General features: G+C 36.2%; 1 protein-coding gene across 8 annotated transcripts in view; it reads left to right on the top strand.

The window, feature by feature from the left end:
• The window catches only part of magi2b (membrane associated guanylate kinase, WW and PDZ domain containing 2b), a 129,328-nt gene that overhangs the window by 56,453 nt on the left and 54,973 nt on the right, over nucleotides 1–17,902 (top strand). For all 8 annotated transcript variants that reach the window (XM_067436888.1, XM_067436892.1, XM_067436889.1 and 5 more), the window contains exons 3-6: nucleotides 1,737–1,856; nucleotides 3,997–4,212; nucleotides 8,606–8,825; nucleotides 11,143–11,222. In XM_067436888.1, the coding sequence (XP_067292989.1) occupies nucleotides 1,737–1,856; nucleotides 3,997–4,212; nucleotides 8,606–8,825; nucleotides 11,143–11,222 (636 nt within the window). The remainder of the gene's footprint in view (nucleotides 1–1,736; nucleotides 1,857–3,996; nucleotides 4,213–8,605; nucleotides 8,826–11,142; nucleotides 11,223–17,902) is intronic.

Here is a 17,902-nt window from a genome sequence, read left to right on the forward strand (position 1 = left end):
ACATATTTCCAAACCAGCATATCACAAAGTGAATTCTGGATTCATGCTCTGGTGCAAGCGCAACTGGCTTTTAAAGAGAATAGGCTCAGATCGTTAAAATATGGCCCCAAATATGGCTCTTTTAATATCCTGATCCTGATCCTGAAAACAAAATCAATTTAAACCAGTATATTAGCAATATCCAATAGCTAAAAAGACTCACTTGCTTGCATTTTGTATAGTTTATTCTCTTTATGATGTACATAAATGGTTTCACAGTTGCTGGGTGATAAGAACAATCCTCCGTTAGCTAGACCATCCCATTTAACAATGCTTGGTTTGATCATTGATGACTTTGAATGCATGGTTTTTGAAGTCTGTGTCCTTCAAAGGGTTCATCCTCTGAGAAACACTTTCAGTCTTTATAATGGCACGCATTGTAATGGTCCTTAATAAAAAGTACTTAATTTTTTAGTCAAGAGTTTTTGTCAACTGAAACTTTTTTCTTTTCTTTTTTTTCAGAGAGACATTGTCATTTGAACAATCGGTATGTTGTTAAACTACAGTAGAATCCATTAAACGTACTGTATTTCTTTCCCTTACAGCCTCGTTTTCATCCCTTTCAAGGTCCTGATTAAAGAGTTAGTTCACCAAAAAAGGACATTTCTGTCATTACTCACTCACCCGTCTTTCCAAACCCGTAAGACCTTATTAATACAAATTAAGATATGTTTCATGAAAACCGAGAGTTCTCTTACCCTCCCATAGACGATTTAATTAATACTTTAAAGGTCCAGAAAGGTAGTAAAACATTTTTTTAAATAGTCCATGTGACTCCAGTAGTTCAAGCTTAATTTTAATAAGCGATGAGGATACTTTTTGTGTGCTAAAACAAACAAAATAATAACTTAATTAAACAATTTCTTCATGTTTGTGTCAGTCTCCTATGCAGGAGAAATAAAATCAAGTCTTGTTATTAATCACCCACTTGATTAATCTTAAATTGTCCTTTGAATTTCCAGAATTAATAAGAATGCAAAATTAAATAAGGCTACCATAATCTCGAATGCATTGCAATTTTTCCACAGAGACATGAAATGGCTTTTCTGAACGAGTCAGCTTCATATTTGAATTGCTCACGTGTTGTAAGTCTGTTTCACCTGATCATTGGTCATTGCTTTGGCATGATGGGAACTTATAAAAGCAAACAGCAGGGATGGACTGTTTCTCACGTGGTGAAGTTCACAAGCCAAAAGCTTGATGTGTTTATTTTTTTCCCCTTAAGAGTGAGAGTTTTGTGAAATCAGAGATGATTTGGTTGAGAGCTCAAGGGACTGGATTATGATATCGTTGCTAAGTATGTGTCTTGCAAATCCCCAGTGCCTGATTTCTTAAGAATGTTTGATTACCCTCAGAAGACTCAGCCTCAGTTAATGCATTAATTATGCGCCCGAATTTACATAAACAGTCAATATGGAACTTGGAAACGACAGAGTTTTCAGAGTTACTTTATTGCTTGGCGATTTGTTTGACCTGACTGTTTGTCATTATTAGTTTTAAAAAGCTACTTATTTCAAAAAAAGTACCAGAAAGTTCCATGGTATTACCTATATAGATTTGGGGTCCTATTTAAATAAACCTATAAATAAAATGAAATGCATTTAAAGTCTACTTGGCTAAATACCATGGTATATGATTATGATAGTCTTTTACCAGAATTCTGAAAGATGTGATAAAGTATGTTGTTTTGTCTGCAGGCACGACGAGACAGCCCAAAGAGGGGGAGGTCCCAGGTGTGGACTACAACTTTGTGAGCGTTGAACGGTTTATGGAATTAGAGAAAAGCGGGGCCTTGTTAGAAAGTGGAACGTACGAAGGTAAGTAAAATTCAGTGTTAAACCTCCCACATCTCCACAAATCATTACCTCTTATAATAAAGCGGATGGCACACCTGTTAAACTAGGCAGCCTAGGAATATGAATGTTCTTAAATTTGCCTGATGTTACCGCAAGAAAGAACGTGCATGTCTTTGACATTGGGCAAAGGTATTCAGAACTAGTGCAGATTGGTCTCTTGAGGACCGGCTGAGGTGTGTGGACTACTTTCAGATGCAGGTTTCTTTTCTCTTTGTGAGGTGAGGATATCCTTTCCATGATTTTGTGAGGCAAAGCATCATAACAATAAACATAGATGCCTCATTATTGGGTGTGTCTATGAGCCACTATTGATAATACGTCCGCCATATTGGAACGGTAAAAGCACAGGTCTGTGAACGCTCGAGAGCAATTTTATACATAAAATACATAAAATATATAAATACAACTTTTGATTTTATTAATGTATTAGTAAATGTTAAAATTAAAGGCACAATATGTAAGACTTTTGGATGAAAATTTCCAAAAAAAACTATAACAATGTTATCTGTAAAATATTTAAATATATTTTGTGTGCTTACATTATCCCTCATTTTTCTAAGAATGTTTAAATCCAGGGAAATAAGCAATTTTAACCAGGACACGGACTGTGATATCCTGTGCCTATCAATGACATCATACCCATGTGACCCTCAATTTCTGTAAACCATAGAAACACCAAGGACGCTTTAATATTTTATGTTTTTTATTAGACAGGTAGACAGGTGAGCAGCTGTTTGGATCTTTCAACGACAAAAAAACATTCAGTCTTACATAGCTCAACACAGTTACTCTTATTGTTTAAATCTGGTTTTCTTGATATATCGCGAGTACTGTGTTTTACCATCCCGAATATATCTAGTTTACTGCAGTGTGCAACAGGTGTCTCATAAGCCACCGAGTGAACGCACAGAGTAGCATTATAACATAACTTTGAACACACTCAAATGTATCTAATATGATAAAACAGCGCTGCGTTACCCCACATACGCATGACCGGAAGAAGCAGAAGAGCTTGTTTGGGGTATAATAAAAGCTCTTTGAAATCAAGGCGTAATCAAGCCACACCTTTTTTTTGTTGAAAAAGCAACCTCTAGAAGCAAAAATATACAGATTTAGATTAATTAATGCTGTATATGTATGGTTTATTCTTAGTTCATGTTAACTATCCCTATTGTTGAATGAAATCAAATGTATTAGCTTATTATGTTATTAACTAATATCTTAATGCTAAAAGTGTCCTGCTAAAAGTTGACAAAATGAACCTTTGGCAGATGGACCACTGCGGTCAGTAAGATGTTTAAAAAAAAAAGTGATCATTGATCAAAAGTGACGTAAAGACATTTATAATGTTTAAAAACAAATCTGTTTCAAATGAATTCTGTTCTTTTGGACTTTCTATTTATCAAAGAATCCTAAAATAAAACACACAAAATTATTAAATTGTTTTCAACATTGATAATGAGAAGAAACATATCAGCATATTAGAATGGTGTCTGAAGAATCATGTGACACTGGAGAGTGGGAGGGGAGCCCATCACAGATAGAAATGACACTTTAATTATTATATATAAATTATAATTTATTCACCTCAACACACAAAAAACGATTTTGTCATTTTAATAGGATATAGAATATTTAAATAGAAGCCAGCACGACTGTGGGTATATTGATTTTGTAGGTTTCATGTGGTCTTGATTATGCTGATCTCAGGTCACTTTAGGTTAACCCACTCTCAGTCTATGGTTTTGGCTCACAGGCTGTAATGTAAATGAATCTATGAACTTCACCTCTTCTGTTGCTGTCCCGTATGACCTGCAAATTAATTCATAAACCCTGTACCGTACCCCCACAGGAGCTCAGTTTTTAATCATTAAACAGATTTCCCCGGATACACATGATTTATTTTCAATCTCGAATGTAACGATTGAGTCACCAATGAACAAAGGTGCCGTAATGGCAAACATCACACAGAAATAAAATAACTCCAGCAAAGTTCATGAAAAGTTACTGGAAAAGTCAAACTTCACCTTTTTGCATCCCAAGTAGCTGTGGAAGGATTTTGAAGTCCCAAATATGTGTTTTTTGTTGTTGTTGTTTCTAGATAACTTCTATGGCACGCCAAAGCCTCCTGCCGAACCCACGCCGATGCTGTTTAATGTGACGGACCAACTCTTGCCCGGTGCCCGACCCAGTGCAGAGGGAAAAAGGAAGAGAAACAAGTCCGTTAGCAACATGGAGAAGGACAGCATTGAGCCACCTGAAGAGGAGGAGGAAGAGAGCCCCATCGTCAATGGCAACGGCATCGCCATCACACCAGGTTACAAACTACCACTTTTAGCGTGATAGTTTAGAATGACCCGACTCCCAACCAAGTCTATTATGAATGTAGGCTTCATAGTAGTATTGCGATACCCTGCTATTACAAATGGTACGATATGGACTTTTATTAGTACCAGTACTTTAAGAAGGACAGCGCTAATATGAACTGTATTTCTTAATGTGCATGGATGTGTGACAGCAGGTGTCAGGACGTGTGTGCAGAGCTCTGCTTCCACCGTTCACTAAACATTTGAAGTAGAAGAGTTAAATATATATACACGCAGCGCATGACAGAGAAAGCAACAGAAATATGCGCGCATGAGAAGAAAAAGCGCGGCGCGGGACGTGCTCTCGCTGACGGACTCTGACCTGAAGCGCGCGCACACGCCTTTCAGACAACAAATATGCGATCGCCATTCAGTTCTTCCGTGGATTATTATTTAAGTTTAAATGCTCAAACATATGTGGCGAGTATGCAGATAAACACAGTCGGATATGTCTTTAGTGAACGTATACAGCTGAGGTAATTAGATCCGTGCAGGTCTTAAGCCAGACCTTATATTCTGTTAAGCAAACAATGAAAAATAGAAAACCACCGCATGCTTGGCTAAATAACTAAAATATATTTATAAAAAATATCTGTGTATAGTTAAATTATAGAGTGAAGACTAAGTAAGCAGTTTTATATTTGATTATTTAATTTCTTTCTTGCTGCTGTTAAATAGACCTAATGTAGCTGAAAAATAAAGCACTGTTTTTGTCATATTGTTTGTAATTTGCATTTTTTGCTCATTTTTAAAATAAAATAAAAAATCTATATAAGAATTATAAGATTACATTTAAAAAATATTAAATTACTCATATCATAAAATAAGATTTTGTTCATTTGTTAGTGAATGATAACATGATTGATAATGTGATCTCTGTAAAGATCTTCACACTGGCATGTAGTTATTATAGCAATAAGAGGAGGGAATGGGCAAAAACCAGCGCAGGAACATGCTGGCCAAGTGAATTCTTAGTTAAAAAAAATTTAAACAATGAATAATAAGTTCTGTTGTCATATTATTCATATTGTCTGTTTTTTGTTTGTTTTTTATCGTGGTATCGATTTAGTATCGGTATTGAGGTATTTTAGTCTGGTATCGTATCGAAGTCAAAAATTTGGTATCGTGACAACACTACTTCATAGTTAGTGCAACTCGTTTCTAATGAAAGATTGTTGTTTGTAACTCCAAAATGAGCTGTTGAATCATACTGAGCCATTAAGGCACGTTTTTTTAGGGTTGGTGGAATGTAAAAAAAATTAGGGCTGGTAAATGAATAGGGCTTCTTTACTAGTTGTTTTGCTAAATGAGGACAAACAAAAATGTACTTGTTCACGCATTTATATGGACGAATATAGCAATTTATTAAAAAAGTTATTCCTTTTATTTATGTGGAAGACCTAGCAATATTTGTATTTTAATAAAACATTGTAATTATATGGAAAATGCCATATACATACAGTACATGTCTGTTAACATTTCAGATGCAGATCTTTGAATAAGCATCTTGATTTGATTCACTGAAATTTGCTAAAATGGGTCCTAACTTCTCTAGACGGCTTCCTTTAAAGAATTTGAGGGACTTAGACAATCAATTCCTTTTTGGCGCCAATAGCCAAGTGGTTAGTGCACCTTTATATAGCGCACCTGTGCCTCCGGCGACCCGAGTTCCATTTCCAGCTCGAGGTCCTTGGCCGATCCCATCAAAATCTCTACTCTCCTATCCAATAAAAGGCAAAAAAGTCTAAAAACATAACTTAAAAAAAGGTAGCCTGACAAGCCAGACCCACATCAAGATGTTTGGTCTGGAAACTCACCATAGACAGGGCTCAATCCGAGGGGCGGGATAAACGGTTGTCTTTCAAACTCCCTCTGCACGCGATAGGATAGCCCTACACCAACCAGAGCAACGACGGTGAAGGGGAGCTCGCTCCTCGCTGACTGATTAAACATTCGCCGTATCCGGTCGGCTAAACTCCGAACACATCTTCCCTTTTTAAGAATGACTTCAGTGCCGCTCTTTGTTCTTTTCTCAGAGAAAAGCTTAACTCCAAATCTTCCGGAGGCGCGGGCAGAGCTGATTCGAAAGACCGCCGCCGTTCGCCAGTTTCTGTGTTACTAGAAGCACGCAAACGCAACTAGGCCATACTGAGCAATACAGCTCAGATAGGAATTGAGAGTTGCTAGACCACACTTGCGGGCAAATTAAATTTGCTGCCGCTAGGGTGCGTCTAGATTTCTAGGCTATAAAAAAGGCATTTTCTCTTTGTTCCATTGTAAAATTTGAAATGACTTGAAATGAAAGAATGGTTAAAGTGTACTGTAGCACACGTACATTTATCGTAACCTAAAATATAATTTAAAGGTGCAATATTTATGAGGATTTATTGACAGAAATGCAATATAATATACATAACTGTTCTCAGTGGAGTATAAAGTCCTTACATAATGAACCGTTATGTTTTTATTACCTTAGAATGAACCATTTCAATCTACATACACCGCAGGTCCCCTTACACGGAAGTGGCTATTTTGCACCACCATGTTTCTACAGTAGCCCTAAACAGACAAACTTCTCTACAGAATGCTAGATATTCGTCTGCAAACATTTCATCTCTACATTCTTCGAAAGGAATGGGTGAGCGGTAGATGGTTGCAATTCACAACCTCACCACTAGATGGCACTAAATTTTACACAGTGCACCTTTTTAATAGCCTGACAAGCCAGACCCACAAGTTGATAGATTAAACATTCACAGTATTCGGTCGGCTAAACTCCGAACACATCTTCCCTTTTTAAGAATAACTTCAGTGCCGTTCTTTTCTCAGAGAAAAGCTTAACTCCAAGTCTTCCAGAATCGCAGTCAAAGCTGATTCGAAAGACCGCAGCCGTTTGCCAGTTTCTGTGTTTACTAGAAGTACGCAAACGCAACTCGGCCATCGTCATTATGGCCCCGCCCGCCGACTCTATACACGATGTGATTGGCCCGTCCAGAGTGAGAGGAAAACAGCTCAGAAGGGTATTGAGAGTTCCTAGACAACACTTGCGGGCAGATTAAATTTGCTGCCGCTAGGGTGCGTCTAGATTTCTAGGCTACCTTTTTAATGTAATTTATATTGAAACTTTTATGTAATGTAAATTGGGGCTGTCAATAGATAAATTGTGATTAACCACACCCTTTTGTGTGAATTTTTGCAAAGACCATTTTTTTTTGTTTAGCATGTTAAATTTTTCATCATTTGCAATGTCTAGAAAAGTAAACCATCTAAATTGAAGGGTGATCCTCACAAAACAGTATTTTCATTTTTCAAGGTACATTTAGGTGTCTTTCCAAAAAAGGACATTAGGAGACAAAAGAACACTAAACCAAATAATTGAAGGAGTCCATAATGCACCCCAAAGCACCCATTAAATCAACATTTAATATGTATTTAACTTTTCACAATTCATAGTATGTATAGTTTGTGTACAGTGCTACAGCAACATGTGATACTGAACAGAACCTACTGGAGATTCTGAAATAACCCTAAACTGAGCGCCTTGACCTTACTGCATATACCGTACACTGATCCATTCAGAATTGCTAAACACTGCAACATACATATGACATCAAATATGTTTTGAAACGACGTGAATGTAATGAAATTGGTATGTGCATAAACACTGTGAGATCAGTGCATATAGAACGCACATACATACATTTTTAGCACATCAAAATAACGTCTTTACCTTGTTTGCAATCCTCATTTATCAAAACTTTACTAGCAAAAACGCTGGTTTACTTTATCCAGTCGAGAAACGTAGTTTGCACATCTGGCCATACAGCGGTAGGATGTTTTGACGTTAAGTTCAGTCTGTATTTCACGCAGCGAGATGGTTGAGGGCAAGCGCTCTTCAGAGAATATGACAATTATTTACGAATTAATTATTTATGTTTTTAAGCGAAACAGACGCGTAAATAATTCACTGAAAACACAACACAAGTCTCAATTCTTTCTGCCATCTCTGATGTAATCAGCTGGGTTTTCTTTACACTAGTGCTGTTTTTGGATTGATTCTCTTCTGATTGGAGCGGGATTGGATAAAAATCAATCGATTCATTGTGACTCATAGGATACTTCACTATTATAACATGTCTTAATTTAATGAATGCAATAAATGTGTAAGAGGCATTCAAAATGAAATGTGTGTTAATACAAGTTGCCTTTGACTGTCCTTATCATTACTTGTTTGTTTTATGTAACCGTATCTCTTTGTACCATCCTTTCTAATAATCTACTGTCAAATAATTCTCTGAGTCAGAAGGTCGCTCTTGACACTGATTCATTTTGTTTTCCTCCCAGAATCGAGCGAACATGAGGACAAGAGCACTGATGCTTCTGGAGACGTGCCCGTCCAGCCATGCCCACCCGAAACCCCCACCCTCACCGCCACAGAGGCCCAGGAGGAAGAAGTAGACGCCCCCAAGTCCCCACAAGACTCCCAGGAGAACGACGAGCTGGGCCCTTTGCCAGACAACTGGGAGATGGCCTACACTGAAAAAGGAGAAGTTTACTTCATAGAGTGAGTGAAGTGCACTTCAAAGCACACTTCATAATGAAAGAGGTGTGAACATATGGAGCGCTACCTGTTGCAGTGTCCTCTTTTACAGATTGTTACGGATGTCTGAATTATTTATGTGTGCCGTATTGAGCTCACTCAGTTTATTGTAGTTCAGTTGACTGTGTTTTGGAAATGATTAGCTGGACTTCAGACACAGTCGGGTTGGAAACATAGCTAAAATCAGCGGCGCCTAGGGGTGTCCAGACTTTGCCTATCATGAACGATCCGACAGACCTGAGAAACACTTTCCCTGTGGAAATTTCAGCAGTGTCCCGTATTTCTGTCGACTGAACCAGCGATGCCAATCCTTTGTGAATGAATCATTCTTTTCAGTCAGTTCTCTTTCTTTCTTTTTTTTTATATGGCCAATATACATGTCTTTCACTGAATCATCTGAAGCGGTTTCTCAGTCAGTAAAACAGAGGCAAAACTAAGATAGGCTACTTAAGAACACTGGGAACAAACAGCGCTGGATTAAGTGGATATTTTCCTTCAAACAATTATATACAAAAAGGTAAAGGTAACTTCAGCTACTGCTTAGTGAGGAGTCACGATTTGCTAATATTCGATTAGTTGATTTAATTATAGAACATCGAATAGGTTGTGCAATCATCGTCCTGTATTTACCTGTAACTTGCATTACCAGTATATGTTTTCGGTGCTGATGTGGTGGTGACACGTTCATTTTAGGCTTCTCTTTTTTATATTTTAGACATTAATTAATTAAATGAAACTGAGATGTGATACGCTGGTGGAAACAACACAAGATTGCGCGACTGTCAAGTCGGGCCCGCGCTGTGTTCAGAGTCTGCGCCAGCAGCAGCAGTGTGTGTTCCTTCAGATGCAGATTTATTCTGTGCTGCCAATCTCAACATTTCTCCGTTATATTGTCGTTTTCTGCTCGTCCGTCACTTTACAACAACACAACCTTGTTTCTGCAGCGACTTTTAGCATGTTTCCTGTGACAACTTCTGACACTTACATTTTACGTGGGGTGAAAAGTCACATAATCAAGCGAAATACGATCAGAGCAGTTAGTCTGAAAGGGATTTCCAGAAATGTGATTTTGACTGGATTTCAAAACATATATGAATGTAGCTCGAAACAAATTTGTAAAGATTTTTTGTTGTTGCCATTCACATTTGCTAAATCTGATTGGGTCTGAAAGTCGTGTTAAACATAGGCTACTAGGAAAGGAAAACTTCTCTCTAAGTTGAATTTCTAACATGAGCGCATATTGAATTTTTAAACTATTTAGGGCTGTTTTTGCCCCCAAAAAAGTACCCTCAGATGAAATCCTACAGGCGATTCTGGCTAAAATGATATATTTTAATGTTGTTATTTGTATCTTTTTAAGGAATTTAATTTGAGTACTTGCTCTGAAATAAGTAGAAATTAGTGGAATTAGTAGATTTTTTTCATTCATTAATTTAATATATTTAATAAATACATTTTAATATAAATTATATGAATATGAATTATAAATTAATATTTTCTTATTTCTATAAATTATTACATTTCTATTTCAACTAAACAGTCATTGCCAATTTGATTTAAAATGTTTAATGCTAGATAAAGTAAATAACAAAAATATATTGTTTTCATTTTTATAAACAAAAATATTCAAATAATTAGTCATAAAAAGCAGTATTTATTATTTCATAAGAACACATTTTAAAAGATATAAAATGCTGCATGTGGACTTCCATGAACTAGTGTTGATGCAAACCAATCATTATTCTATTCCTTGAAGCAGACGACTTTTTCAAACTTTTGTCTTAGAAATTAAAGTCTGAAATACTAGAACATCCGTTTTATCATTCTTTAATCCACTCTGAATAAATACTATTTTATTATTTTATTTAAATCGTGAATTTCATGACAGTATTTTAAAATAGCATGAATATTCAATATCACTTAGCGTTAGTACATGGTACAATTTCAATTACCACCATGAATCATCAAGATGATGAATGGTTCACCATAAAACAGAATCTGCCGGAGTAGTAGATGGAAGAACAGTCTTAAGAGTGAGAGAAAGATGTTCCCCTCCATCCATCTGTCCTTAATGAGAAACGAGGGACTTATTAAAACTATTAATTGTCATTGTTTTAACTGGAAAACCCCCAACCACTGTGACTGAGGCCTTCTGGGATATCTAGTCTAGAATGTTTTACATTTCAAAGTGAGGCTTGTACCAACATTTGGCTGACATAATTTGGATTTGGATGCTGGTAACTATGTACTATTAATTGTTACAAAATTATTTTCTTTTCAGTCACAATACCAAAACGACGTCATGGCTCGACCCTCGACTAGCGAAGAAAGCCAAGCCCCCAGAGGAATGTGAGGAAGATGGTGAGTGCACTGGTGTTTTAATGTGTGTGTGAGTATCTTTCTCCTCTTTACACTCGGAGAAGTTTGGTGTCGTGACCTCTACTTGTAATTTAACACCCCGGAGACATACGCGTGAGAGTGTAACATGATTTTCCATTTTGTGCGTTTGTTCTCGATGTCAGGACACGCTCAGATTGTGCTCTGGTTTCATGAAACATCCAGAAAGACGAACTCTACTAGCTTATGATGTTTACACACTGTGTTTATGAATGACTGGATGGATTGGATAAAAAGAATGTTCATTCAACATTGATGCATCAGTTTATCTCTTTAATTGTTTATCTTTTTTTTCATTCATAAAGCCATCAATCTTTAGAGCCATCCATTTGTTTATCCTTTAGTCCATTAAGCATCTATCCTTCATTAATTTATTCATTCATTCATTCATATTGTTTGTTTAATCATGTTCGTTCATCCATCCATCCATCCATCCATCCAACCAACCAACCAACCAACCAACCTTTTATTAGTTAATTTATCTTTTAAGCCATTTATTATCTTTTAATTTGTGTGTTTGTCCGACATCCATCCATCCATCCATCCATCCATCCATCCACCCATCCATCCATTTGTTAGTTCATTTATCCGTTAAGCCATTTATCATCTATTAATTTGCGCTTTATTAGTCTAATCTGTCCTTTCTCCATTTGTTTGTACATTCATTCATCCATTTAGCCATCTATACTCTATTCATTTTTTCGTTTGCTTAGTGATTTATTTTTGTTTGATTGCTCAGCCATCCATCCATTCAACCATCTGTTAGTTAATTCCTCCATTAAGCCATTAATCATCTATTCATTTGCACATTGATTCATTTGCATGTTTGTTCATCCATCCATCCATCCATCCATCCATCCATCCATCCATCCATCCATCCATCCATCCATCCATCCATCCATCCATCCATCCATCCATCCTTTCTCTATTTTTTTGTTCATTCATTCATCCTTTAAGCCATCTATCCTTTATTTATTAGTTTGCTTAGTTAGATTAATTAGTTTGTTTGTTAAACCATCCATCCATCCATCATCCATCGTCTATTTATTTATTTGTTTGTTCATTCACCCATCCTTTATCCATCTTCCATTCATTCATTTGCTTGTTTATTCGTAATCTATTAAGCCATTCATCATTTGTTTGTTTGTTATTCCATATATAGATCAGACCCTCTATTCTCAGTTCATTCATTTCTTTGGTTATTCGTTTGTTTGTTTTTGTTTTGTTTTTTGGGGCTTTTTTAGTCATCCATCCATACGCTTTGTTTTTGTTCGTTCATTCATTCACCCATCCTTTAAGTATCTATACGCTGCTGATTTGTTCATTCATTCATTCATTCATTCATTCATTCATTCATTCATTCGTTTGTTTAATAAGAAAGGGATTTCGTTGATCTATAAAGCCATTCATCCTCCTTTTCCATTAATTTATTAGTTAGTTCATTCATCTATCCATCCATGCATGCCTTCATTTGTTTCGTTTGCCATTCATTCATTCATTCATTCATTCATTCATTCATTCATTCATTCATTCATTCATTCATTCATTCATTCATTCATTCATTTAGTGCTTCTATGTACCCAAATGTACTATCTTTGAAACCTTTTGTTGAATTAAAATGCAATTTAATGGGGCCAGAGAAATCAATATCTCTTTCCACAGGCCTTTTAATGCCTTTCTGTGACATGCCTACTAATATCCCTCTCCGTAGCACAACATAGACTATTTTTGGGCAGGTCTGTGCAACGACTTAAGCTCATACACATAATCATGATTGATTTCCATTGTGTTCAATACTATCTGCTGCATAAAAATCACTTTGTGTATTGAAAATTTGATCCACATCTGTCTTCAAAGATCAGACATGTACATTATTCAGAATTTAATTCAGATTATGATCCTCATGGGGCGGCACAGATTTATTACAAATTCCCTTCAGCGGCTAGATAAAAGATGATCTGTATGTATCAACCAAATTTTGCCTTCAAAATCAATGTCAGTCACAAAACTTAAACATCTTTGTGTAACTACAGAGGCGTGTCTGTTTAATTTAGCAACAATGGAATAATTTTTCCATTGTTCTAACGCTCCAAAATGTACTCGGTGCTTGCTAATGAATGGTTCCTGCTGGTTGGTTTTGATAGCACAATTTTCACAGGACATTTAAAGACGCATCCGGTACACATGCACACGCTTATATTTACACTTGTGCATTCAATGCACTCTAATATACATAAGCCACTCAGTGAATGAAAGAGCCTGAAAAAGAGACTTCTCCCATAGTTGCCATGGCAACTGCCAATGGAGTACATTGATTTAAGGAGGCTTGAGAAAAGATATTTAAGGTGGTCTGGGTTAATTATTGTCTTAAAACCTTGAAGGGCCCATAATGGCCCTGCATACATGGGATTTTCTCAAAAATATTTTGGATTTGCTCTAAAAGTGTTGCATTAATAATCTGTAAAGCATTATATGTATTAAAATTAAACTGCAATATTGTTCACACATTGAGTAGGTAATATATTTGAACTTTTTTTAACATTATTCATTTATTTATTCAAAACTATTTTGTAAATGTGGTACATTAATGACCTGATAAACATTACAGAAGGGTTTTGTTTGATGCATCATAATAAATTTATATTTTTAACCTATTGTTAAACCTATTGTTCAATACTTATTAAAAACGAATTATTTTTTAAATATGGTATCTTAAAGCATTACAGAAGGAAATATTATTAGTTAAAAATGTATAAACATTTTTAATTTCTAATCGAAGCTTGCAGTTTTGCGGGAGCATTAAGTAGGTAATGTGTATTTTAACATTTTTTAATATTATTATTATTATTATTATTATTTGTTGTTTATAATTGTTTATCATATCGCGTTGTCCATATTCATTGCATTTAGAAATAATTGATCCATGCAGGAACTTTGAGTAAGTCACATTTTGTAGATTATTTTGTATGATTTATTTAAAAAGGCTGAAAAACATTGTGAATATAACTCTGCTTAAATACATTTTGATTAATTTGGCTGAAACTTTTTTCATATCAAGCTATAATCTTTAAATGAAAGCTCCAGTAATTCCAGCCAAGGTTATGTCACACTTCTCACTTTTTTCTGTTAAGAAAGTGTCGCCATCTGGTGTGTTACTCGTCTTTCTGTCTCAGTTAAAGCTGCGTATGTGTGACATATAAGAGTCTCGTCCTGTCCCCTGGGAAAGGTCGGTTCTTAATGTAAACCCTAAATATGAGTCTGGTTTCTGATTGCGAGGAAGAGGGTCAAGCATTAGTGGATGCTGTGTAGCCGGTCAGTCTGTGTGTGTAGGAGGGAATTGATTGCTCTAACCCTCCTAGAGAGGTGCGAGAACCTCGACGGTCGTCACACCTGCTCCCCTCCCACCTCCTCCAACCCAGCGTTCTGTTCAGCTCAGCATCCATTCATTCAATGACTGTGATCACAGCATGGCTTTTATTATGAATATTTTTTTTCTTTTTTATAAATAGGTCAGAAATGATATAGTACATTTTCTTGAAGCGAGTAATAATAAAAAATTGCATTTGTTATTTTTATTTTTTGCAGTAGAGCTTGCATGATTGTCTTTATTATTTTGCAACCATAAAAAAGCAATCCCCGAACATAGTGGTTAGTGTAAATTTCCAAAAAATAAGTTATGATACAGAATGTTCCCTAATGGTTATTATTTAATATTCCAATTAAAATGTTGCGGATGTTTTTGTGTAATCAAAACTTATTATAATGATAAGATAAATCTAACTTTATAGCTAAAGCCATATTACCCTGTAGCCCAAGACTGGTTTCCCGCTGAAGCTGAGCAGGGCTGAGCCTGGTCAGTGCCTGGATGGGAGACCAACTAGGAAAAACTAGGTTTCTGCTAGAAGAGGTGTTAGTGAGACCAATAGCGCTTCACCTGTGGTCTGTGTGGGTCCTAACACCCCAGTATAGTGATGGGGACACTATACTGTCAATAACCAGCGTTCTTCGGATGAGACATTAAACCAAGGTCCTGACTCTCTGTGGTCATAAAAAATCCCAGGATGTCCTTCAAAAAAAGAGTAGGGGTGTAACCCCGGCATCCTGGCCAAATTTGCCCATTGGCCTCTGTCCATCATGGCCTCCTAATCATCCCCCTGTCCTGATTGGCTTCATCACTCGGTCTCCTTTCCACAGGAAGTTGGTGTGTGGTGTGCGTTCTGTTGCAATATGGCTGCCATCGCATCATCCAGGTGGTTGAGGAGATCCCCCCTCTTTATGTAAAAGCACTTTGAGTGCCTAGAAAAGCGCTATATAAATGTAACATTATTATTATTATTAAAATATTAAGCCAGGGTTAAGCATAGAATGAAAAGCATAGAAATCATAAATTTGTGGGTTTGTTTCTATCTTCATTCTCCAGCACACGCTTTTTTGTCTTCCATGGAAAACCCACGCACCCGCATAAATTGAAAGTTCATTTGTTATTTAATTTCTTTATCTTTTTATTCTAAACATATTGATTTACGGACAAAAATAAGCATTCAATTCAGTGGTAAGAACTACTTTAAGTCAAATAATTGTTTATTCATTTTTTTATGTCTGTGAATAAATTTCATATTTTAAACTATAGATTGTGTTGAAGTCTGGGTAGTGGGTACCCCATGAAATATGGTAAATTATGCATATTAATGGACAAATTTTATCTTATTTATTCTTCCATATGATGGTTGATGTGCTCTGGTAATTTTTAATAATTAAACAATAAAAAAACAAGATGGTTTGTATAAAACTCATTATAGGCATCCATCCATACATCCATCTTCCACGCCACGCTTATACTTATACTGGATCGCGCACAGTGTTGCCAGACTGGAAATGTCCAAGTTTCATAACAGAAGCTCAAAATTATCGTATTTGGAAGAAAATTATCATACACGAGTCAAACGTACACCTTTTGGGGTATCATTTATGTAAGGGATAATGTACACCCAGCCGGTTGTTATCACAGAATAAACCCCGACAGAGTGATCACTCTCAAGGGGTTTATTCTGCGATAACAACCGACTGGGTGTACATTTTCCCGCTTATTACACGGCTACTAGTCTCAAAAAAATAATTATTAGACACAAAATATTGTCTTGAGATTAAATATTTTATTAGCTTTTATGCAAAGCATCCGCGTAGAAAAACAGTTCCATCCTGCTTTAAGCCTTTATCTATTGCTGAAGATTTGCCATAAGCCCTTGAACTAAAACCTTGCTAAAAGTTGGAAATTAATGCTGAAAGGGTTAGTTCACCTAAAAATGAAACAAAGCCTATGATTTACTCACCCTCAAATTATCATAGGTTTATATGACATTCTTCTTTCAGACAAATACAATCTGAGTTATATTTAAAAAGTCCAGGCTAACGTTAATCCAAGCAGTAGTTGTAGTTGTGTTTGAAGTCCATAAAAAATGCAGCTGTCCGTCAAATAACGTGCTCCACACGACTCCGATGGGTTAATAGAGCCTTCTGATTCAACTCGATGCGTTTGTGTAAGAAAAATATCGATATTAAAAACGTTATAAAGGAAACCTGCCTTGAAGTCTTCCATTGTAACCCAAGGCTGTTTAAGCTACAAGATGGCGCCAGCGTTAAGCATAGAAGTAGTACCGGTCAAGATAACTCGTAGTACCCGTATGAGCGGGTGTTATCTGGAAATAACATACCGCTGGAATGCACGATTGACCAATCAGAATCAAGTATTTCACAGAGCCGTGTAATAAATTATTATAAATAATAATAATAATGAAGGAACGGAATAATTAAAGGAAGTGTATGTAAGATAGTGGCCAAAACTGGTACTGCAATCACTATCCCCTCTCCCCCTCCCCCTGACTCGAGGTTGCCAGATAGGCATAGGATCAGCAGGAACGTTTGCAGCTGCAGCTGTGGTAACAAGAGCAGATCTGGCAACCCGGATGCCGAAACACTACTGACTTTGTGATTGGTCGATAGGTGGAGGGCGGAGCTTCAGACCAAAACACAACATGTCAACATCAACATCAGTTGAGGGCTGCAACAACAACTTTTATATCACAATATCCTGGCCGGGGTACTGTTGTCAGTGACATAAATATTTGAAATGAGCATGATTTCTTAATTTCTAGTGACATATCAGGGCCATTTTAATGATTAATTGAAATACATTTCTTACATACAGTTCCTTTACATGAATAAAAAGCATTTAATGAAGTAATCAATTTAAACTGGTTGCAAATAATATTTTATTTTAAAATGTGCACAAATTTACTCTTACTCGTATGTCTAATATGTAGAAAATGCAAACGCTTTTCTTGCCTCGTCCGTGAATCATGATCACATTTTTTAAATTTAAAAAGGCAAAATTTTATAGGTTGAGTAGTTGTATAATATTTCTATCATAAAACATTCTATCATTGTCCAAGACTTGACTACACAAGCTGCGACGCAATTAATGCGACAACACCACAAAACATAGCAATGTTAATCTCAGGTAGGGTTTATGTGCTTTATTTAATTTTAAAAGTGTTACTTTGAATATCATTTAGTGCTCCCAGATTTGTCATACTAAAAGCAGCAAAGGATGATTCACCTCAGATCTTGAAATTAAATGCATTGAA

The sequence above is a fragment of the Pseudorasbora parva genome, chromosome 25 (genome assembly GCF_024679245.1).
Source record: "Pseudorasbora parva isolate DD20220531a chromosome 25, ASM2467924v1, whole genome shotgun sequence".
In the NCBI taxonomy this organism is placed as follows: domain Eukaryota; kingdom Metazoa; phylum Chordata; class Actinopteri; order Cypriniformes; family Gobionidae; genus Pseudorasbora; species Pseudorasbora parva.